General features: G+C 38.8%; 1 protein-coding gene across 1 annotated transcript; it reads left to right on the forward strand.

The window, feature by feature from the left end:
* Positions 1-409: 409 nt before the first annotated feature.
* On the forward strand, positions 410-7,467 carry LOC139714353 (small ribosomal subunit protein eS27-like). Its single transcript, XM_071626062.1, has 4 exons — positions 410-432; positions 3,178-3,286; positions 4,448-4,558; positions 7,020-7,467. The coding sequence occupies exons 1-4, from the start codon at positions 427-429 to the stop codon at positions 7,046-7,048; spliced, it is 255 nt and encodes an 84-aa protein (XP_071482163.1). The 5' UTR covers positions 410-426; the 3' UTR covers positions 7,049-7,467.
* Positions 7,468-7,790: the final 323 nt, after the last annotated feature.

A 7,790-nucleotide genomic window follows, 5' to 3' on the forward strand; every position in this document is an offset into this window, starting at 1 on the left:
TAAAGTAGATGTGAATGTGTGTGCACGTAGTGGCAGAGTAGTTAAACGTCCTTTACACGAATTACCCCTTGATTTGCATACATGTTTATTTATATCTGTTATTTTCGTATGTACATGTATACATTGTCCCTTATACATTTCTGTATTCATATTACATGTATATATTGTAAATATTTTTGTACTCTCATACCCCCGAGAGGGGGTCGATAGAGTCAATGAAATCTTACAAATCTTCTTCTTCTTCACAGAGCGCATTGGTGAAAACTATCGTCCTATGTAATATACTACAGTATTATACAAATGCTTCCCGCCAGCTTCGGCGGGAAAACCGCCCTTTGGCGACACGAGGTGGCTGTGAAAGGTCAACTTGCGGAAGTGCACCCTTTCCACGGCCTCTTTCCTATGTGATCGCACAGCGAAAACAACATGCCAGTGAGTGATGGACAAATTGTAACACATTTCTATGCAATAGATCTATCAATCTGTATCAAAAATTGGTTTAAAAGTTGGATAAAATGTCTATGCAACACTCTGTGTTGTTTTTTGCAGTTAGATTACAGTAAAACTGCGTATTTTAACGCATGTCATGTCTTGTGTAGATAAACGCGTTCGATGCTCCTTCGTCGTTCGCGGGTGTTGCGTGCTTCGCGTGCGTGTCATACACCACCACGCGTTTCGCAATTATGTCGCAACGGGACGAGATAGAATGAAGACGAAATTGGATTGTTCAACCTTGAGTTCTAATAAGAGAAACTCTGTCGATTCGTACCGTCACAGGCTTTGCTTTTTTTTTAATCGCAGGCCATGGTAATAACAATGTATGTAATGGCTTTTTAGGATATAGTTGCGCCTCATGGCTTCTCTCAATCTGTCAAATATCTGAATATTGGTAGCATTTGATTTGGTGTTGCTATTCACTTTTACTAATCACAATGTGCAGTGTTGTGTCTGAGTGCAGTGCGGATCGATTGTCGGACGCGGACGAACCCGAGCTCCAATCTCATTATGAATATAAATTGGCTATACTTCAGCTCAACTCAGATGCAGATCATTCTAAATTTGTCTAAAATGTAAGGGGAATAGTAGACCGATATTGCATTGTACAAATAGAACCATTCTATGTAATAGGATTTCTAGATCAATGAGGTGTGAGGATCATAAGGGGACATGATCCTGTACCTCTCTGTCAAGCTTTAAGAGAGAGGTACTCAAGACCCAGCTCCGTTAAGACACGGATGCCTGTTTTTTAGCCGCACATAGTACATTCCATGTAGATTTTTCTTAATCCAGACACTGTACATATGCCTGCACAGCACAACAGTACGAAAATACACCCGACGGTGGCCTGTACTTATAGAGAAGAAGAAGAAGAACATACAATGATAATGATTGACCGAAGATCTGTCTGTATCTGGTCGTCTCAAGGATATATTCCGCAGATACTGCATCTGGCTTAACTGAATCCCCTCATTGAGGAGAGCGATAACGTCAAAAATAAATAAATAAATAAAAAAAATGAATAAATAAATAAGAGACTTCTCCAGACAGACGGATCTCTCTGTCGAACAGAATGACTGCTAATGAAGTCAACACTGGGATTATGTAAACTGTTTTTCTTTTACACTCAGCACACAACATTCTTCTTTCGTTGTTACATTTCCCACCCTTCATTGGTCCTCACACCTCGTAATTGATCTACAGTGTACACTTTGTACAATATCGGCCTACTATCCCCCTTACAGTTTATCCAACACTTGCAGACTGTAAAAAGTGCTTAGAATGCTCACAACAGGGGCGGATCAAGCTTTTTGCAAAGGGGGTGGGGGTTTCAGTTTGAACCAATGACAATGGGTCATGTCTTATGGCAAGAAAAAAAAATCCATGTTTTTCTCTGCCTCGTATCTACCAAAATCAGCTGACTAGCAAAAAGCAAAAAACTACAAATAAAAGACGAACAAAAAACAAAAACAGTCTTCACATTTTTGGCTGCCACTTTTCTCAGCTCCCCAAATCAGCTGGCAAGCAAAAAAACAACAACAACAAAAAGACAAGTGCTCAAGGGGGGTTTTAAATGCCCTAACTCCCCCCCCCCCCCAAAAAAAAAAAACAACAAAAAACGCATGCAATATCTACCTACTATCCCCCTTACAATTTATCCAACACTGTAAAAAGTGCTTAGAATGCTCACAAAAAAAAAAAAATGCATGCATCTGCTACTGCACAACTTCCCACGCTTTCAAAACCAAACCAGATGGCAGATCTTTATGACAGAACTCGAGAAACAATTTGCTGCCTGAAGATGATCTTTGACCTACTAATGTAATTGTAATTCATACATACTTGTAAATCTATCTCAAACTTTCAACATACACAAACACACACACACACATACACACACACATGCACACAGAGAAAAAAAGGGGGGATCATTAAGTGAATCAGGGCAGCAGACATATTGGATGTAATGGGGAGGGTAGATGATGTATTCCAGATATTCTGATGAAAGACAAGGAACTGCCACATATTAATATCTGGCTAAATGTCATGTTCAGACCTGTCTCTAGATTATCAGATAATGTAAACATCGGTTGATCATACTAACAGTAACACATGTGAACCCTTTTGATATTTCAGACGTAGGACCTAGTGTTTTGAGATACAATGTTTGTGAATGTTTGTTTATATATCGAACAACAACATGTGAGGGCAATAACATTGCACCATGTTTTGACAATATTGTTTGTCATTACGTACTTTGTAAAGATTGGAAATGAGATTTCCAGTTATGGTGCAATCCCTTCATGTGGAAGCATAAATAAAACTAACACAGTTCAGTGTAAAGCAGTTATCTGCTCATCAGCAAGGAGGTGCAATGATACCGTTGTGCTCTGTTACACAAGGAGAGAAGGATTTCTTCTACAATCAAACTTGAATTAGAGTTTTCTACTAGAAGTGCAGAAAAAAAGAGGAAAATGCCAGTAAGTACTATGTCATTTTTTTTGCAAACATGCATTAATTTGTTGATTCAGTGCAGTTAAAAATTCTTTCTGTGACAAAGTTTTTTTCAGATCCACCTTGTTGATAGTGAGCATAAACTAGCTAGATAAAACATGAGGCTCTAGTGTTGATGGAAAATTTTAGCTACCTCATGGCGTTCAAATTTACTTCTCTTTCTAGCTCGCACGAGATTTGCTACACCCGAGCCTTGAGACGGAGAAGAGGCGGCACAAGAAGAAGCGTCTTGTGCAGAGCCCTAACTCCTACTTTATGGATGTCAAGTGCCCAGGTGAGTGAGATCTTCAGAAGAAATCCTGAAATTGCTTTACTAGTATTTGCTGAAATCATATTTATCTTTTGTCCTGGGAGGTGTGTATGTTGGGATACTAAGGTGGAGTTGCCGCAAACACCTTGTATAGTGAGGTGCCCGCATCTCGTCAGGGGCCCGAATACCGTCAACCTGTTTAAAATTGTTACAAGCGCACTGAACAATAATTTATGCCTGGGACTGTGTTCAGTACGCTTGAAACTTGGCAGGGCTACCACAACCAAGCAAACTGTGGTGAAAACCGAACAGTTTTACGCAAAAATCTGAAATTTATATTAGGAATATGTACGTGTTGTAAGTATCATTACGGTTACCCACACGCATCTTTTACGTGTATGTCTATGGGAGCATCACGGTCACCCGCACACGCCTTTTACGTTCTTTTGTCTAAGGGAGCGTGGGTGACAAGTTGCGGGCCCCTTCCATAGCGCACAACTATTCCGCATTGTTCACATTTGAGGATGATGGCTGCAAATTTCCAGTATCTATCAATGAACTTGTGGTTCTATTGGAATCTTCAGCATTTTTCCTGTATGTGAGTGGGATTTCATAGAATTTCAGTGACGAAATGTGATTCAAATATGCATATAAACATTAACTATGATGAGGTGTGGGTCACCCGAGTATATATGTCTTATACACAATTGTTGTTATTAAATATAGATTCATAAAGGAAAATCTGCAAATTATCACTGTAAATTGACAAGTATGAATTACATTGTTTCTTTATTCATTTTTCTTTAGCAAATTACGCTTATGTACTTGAGATAATGTTACACCATGTGGGAGAGGAATGCCTATAACTAAATTGCGGGGAGGAATTGCTGTTAGGAAAATAATATCGCTAGATCTGTGATGTTATGTGATATTTGTAAAGGTTGCACATGTCATAATACTGTAAAATGAGGAATGTTAGTGAGCATTCTAATTTCAAGAATTTTGCAAGAGCCAAGATTTGTGAAATTAAAAAAAGTTCTTGTCTACACAATAGAACTGAATGCCAAAGGCACTTCGCGAAAATTTCATACCGTGAAAAAGGCTGTTGGCTCCAATTCGCGAAAATTTCATGCCGCGAAAATATCATGTTTTACAGTCTGAGTTCTTTTTTATTTCTCCATGAAGGCTGCTACAAGATCACAACAGTGTTCAGTCACGCACAGACGGTAGTCCTCTGCGTGGGCTGCTCCACTGTACTCTGTCAACCCACTGGGGGCAAGGCCAGACTCACAGAAGGTATGCAGCTTACCACTTCTAAGATTGCTACACTACTGATATATTGTGATATTGTTTCAGCTAGTTTGCTTTGAACTGTGCAACATAGAATCCTTTTGTGCAGCAAAGCTGTGATGGGATATTTTCAAGTTGCATTGCTGTATGCTACGAAATGATTGTATATTGCTTTCACTACCATGCACCATTTATGATTCTAGAGATGCAGTTTGTTATGGACGAGGTTCCAATGACGTCATCAAGCCATGCTGAGGGCAAAAACTGCATATATGGGGCCCCCATACATGTTGGCAAGCATGTAAGCGCTGCATCCCACATCCAATCGTGTGCAATTTTATCATGCTAGTCAGGCAGGCTACTGCATACCCCCCCCCCCCCCCCCCCCAAAAAAAAAAAAAAAGTTTGCACTTGTAGTGACACAATTACATGTAAAGCTCTCATTTTATTCAGAGTTGGTTCAGTGTAAGCTAAGTATTAGTGATGCATTCATTATTTTGGCCAAAAGAGATGGGGCCATGCTGAATGGTACATAGTCCATGATAATGATTCAATTCACATTTAGATAAGGTTGTGCTAGGCAGTGATAGGTATGGATTATACATAATGGGAACAACAGCATTCATGTATTTCATCGCGCAGCTAGCACGGCTTGTAAAGATTAAGCGCGTGAATAGACCCTAGTGTACTTTAAAGCCTCTTTTTTCAGTTCACACTTTTCGAGAGTGTGTGCTTTCTTTCCATTATTTAGATAGGTTAGGAAAGTCCATTTGAATTGAGTTATACATCATTGATCATATTAAAATTTAGAGTCTGCTCTTTCAGAATCTGCCCTTAACTAAAAATCCATGTCTGGCGACTCTTTGTTGGTTTTGTGATGCAGGGTCACAAATGATTAACAGCTATCCTGGCATTTCGTGTGGTAATGTAGAGATAAAAAAGGAAGTCTTCATCTGAGAGGTTTACAAATTGGTTCAGATTTCTCTTCCAGCAAGTTGCAGTTGGATTTTTATGGCTGGATGATTGCTTGTGGTGGCAAAGAGTTTTTACACAATATGTTCCTCATTCACAAAGCACGAAGGTCATGGAACAGAAAACTCATGCTCTGGAATTGATGAGTGTATACAGTGCACTCCCGTTAACCCTTTTCCACGATTCCGCAATGCGCAAAGATTTTGCAGTGGCATTTCATGACTTTTTTCATTGAAGTCTTCTGCATATTTTGAGACCAAATTTGCGACGTACTGTTCTGAAGTTACGTAATGTTTTGCATATGCATGTCAACCCCAAAACGGCTCAAATTCATGATATCGTGTGTAAATCCAATGCCAATTGTGTTTTTTTGTTAAATTGATATGAATTAGATTATTTCAACCTTAAATCATTGAAATTAATCAATTCTAATGTAGATAAGCTTGAAAAAGTGCCTGCAACAAATTTTGGCAAAAAAACAATAGAAAACAAAAGGTCGAAAAAACAATAAAATACATAAGAAATTAACAAAACAATAAAATCAAATGAAATTGATTTTGATTTCGCTATTGTTTTACAAGAAAATTGTTCGATGTGTCTTCAGGAACTCTGACACAAAGATTTAGGAATCCTTCAGTCATTTTAATGGAATTATAGATGAAAATATGATTTAATGCATAAATTTGCGTAATAATTTACTAGAAATTTAATAGAAAGCCAATATTTTTCTTTTGTATGACCATGTAATTTTGTAGTTGACATCCGGCTCTATCTTCAGGCAAAATTTTGTGGCGATCGCGCGATCGGCGGCCGAGATCTTAAGGGGGGTCAAATTGACCCCCCCCCCCCAAGTAAAAACTTGGTCTCAAATAGCCCAGTTAGAATAGGGTTACAGTGTAGTAAGAATTCAGGCTCCAACATCATCAGCTCTATGTTTTTTAATTGATTATTTGTTTGGTTATAACAAAAGTTTGATATAATGAAAGAAAACTGCCATTCCAGAGGACTTCCTTATAACGGGAGTCGACTGTATGAGCAATTAGAAGAAGCAGCGACAAGTGATTAGGGAGAGACTAACAGAGATATCCCAAGTAATGAAAGAAAGTCAGGAAATTCAGACTTTTTGACTATATAATCTTTTTCAATGCCAAGAAACGGTTTATCTCAATAATCATCAAGGGAAATATCGTCCCAGATAAAATTTAGGCCAATTATGATTTGGATATGCGTAACATAGTTGTACATAGAGCTTCTCGATAAGTAGCCCTCTGTTGGGCAGATTTTGTCGTGTGCATTGGTCTCTAATCAATTGCCTTGTCCTTGACAGAGTCTACTTGAAGGTAATATTCCAGAATGTAGAACAGAGCATTCATCGTTCAAGATGCATGATTACCATAGGCTATGACAGCAGTAGTGTTCAAGCCTTTTTCTTCATGTGAAAACACCACATTTATTACTACATGTTGTATATTCTACTCCTGTTTCTTTCATTCAGGCTGCTCCTTCAGGAGAAAGGCCCACTAAGGGACATGAATGTGAGGTGCAGGAGAAAATTCCGTGGGATGATGGAGAACCGTGGCACTCTGTTCTGACACAAGACCCAGGGACAGTGACTTGTGCATGCAGCTGAGGAGAAAAATGGGGAAGAACAACCAGTAATGCATACTAATGCATAGAAGACAATGTACATGTTAACAACCATGCCATTCCAATGATATAACGTAACATCCTCTAACAGATTGGCCATGGCTATGTAGAACTCTACTATAATAGGTAATCATGCAACAACTTTAAGACCGAAATGGAAACAAGGATTGTTTTCTTGTTTATTGAGATAATGAACATGTACTCATAAAGGAAGATCTGAATTTGTCTGAGAGCAGTTGTGCATGTACAATATGAAATCTCACAATTAAACGGCTATGGCTCAATCTTCTCACGCAGCTGACAGGTGTTAGACTCTTTGTTTTGTTTTGGGACTTTTCTGTGGTGGTACCATTTACTGATCATTTCTAATATCTGTAGCGTACAATTCCATGCCATGTTCAAGTTGAGAATAATAAATGGGCACAATCAGATACTGTAAAAGTGGATATTTTCGCGTGACTAATTTTTCGCGCTTGGCCGGGTCGGAAGAGTTTCGCGAGTTTTTATTTCCGCGGAATCAAGACATCACGCACAGGCACATATGGCAAGCAAAAATATTCGCGTGCTTTTATTTTCGCGCTAGTTTCTGGTTGCGCGAAATGCGCGAAAATTTGAACAC

This window comes from Diadema antillarum, unplaced genomic scaffold (genome assembly GCF_040938485.1).
Source record: "Diadema antillarum isolate AM-2024a unplaced genomic scaffold, OU_Dant_1.0 seq00002247_RagTag, whole genome shotgun sequence".
NCBI lineage: Eukaryota > Metazoa > Echinodermata > Echinoidea > Diadematoida > Diadematidae > Diadema > Diadema antillarum.

Excerpts from the sequence above, each read along its gene's own strand:
- LOC139714353 (XM_071626062.1), top strand. Across the intron at positions 3,287-4,447 it reads TATGGATGTCAAGTGCCCAG|GCTGCTACAAGATCACAACA; the intron begins GTGAGTGAGATC and ends TTCTCCATGAAG. Across the intron at positions 4,559-7,019 it reads CAAGGCCAGACTCACAGAAG|GCTGCTCCTTCAGGAGAAAG; the intron begins GTATGCAGCTTA and ends TCTTTCATTCAG.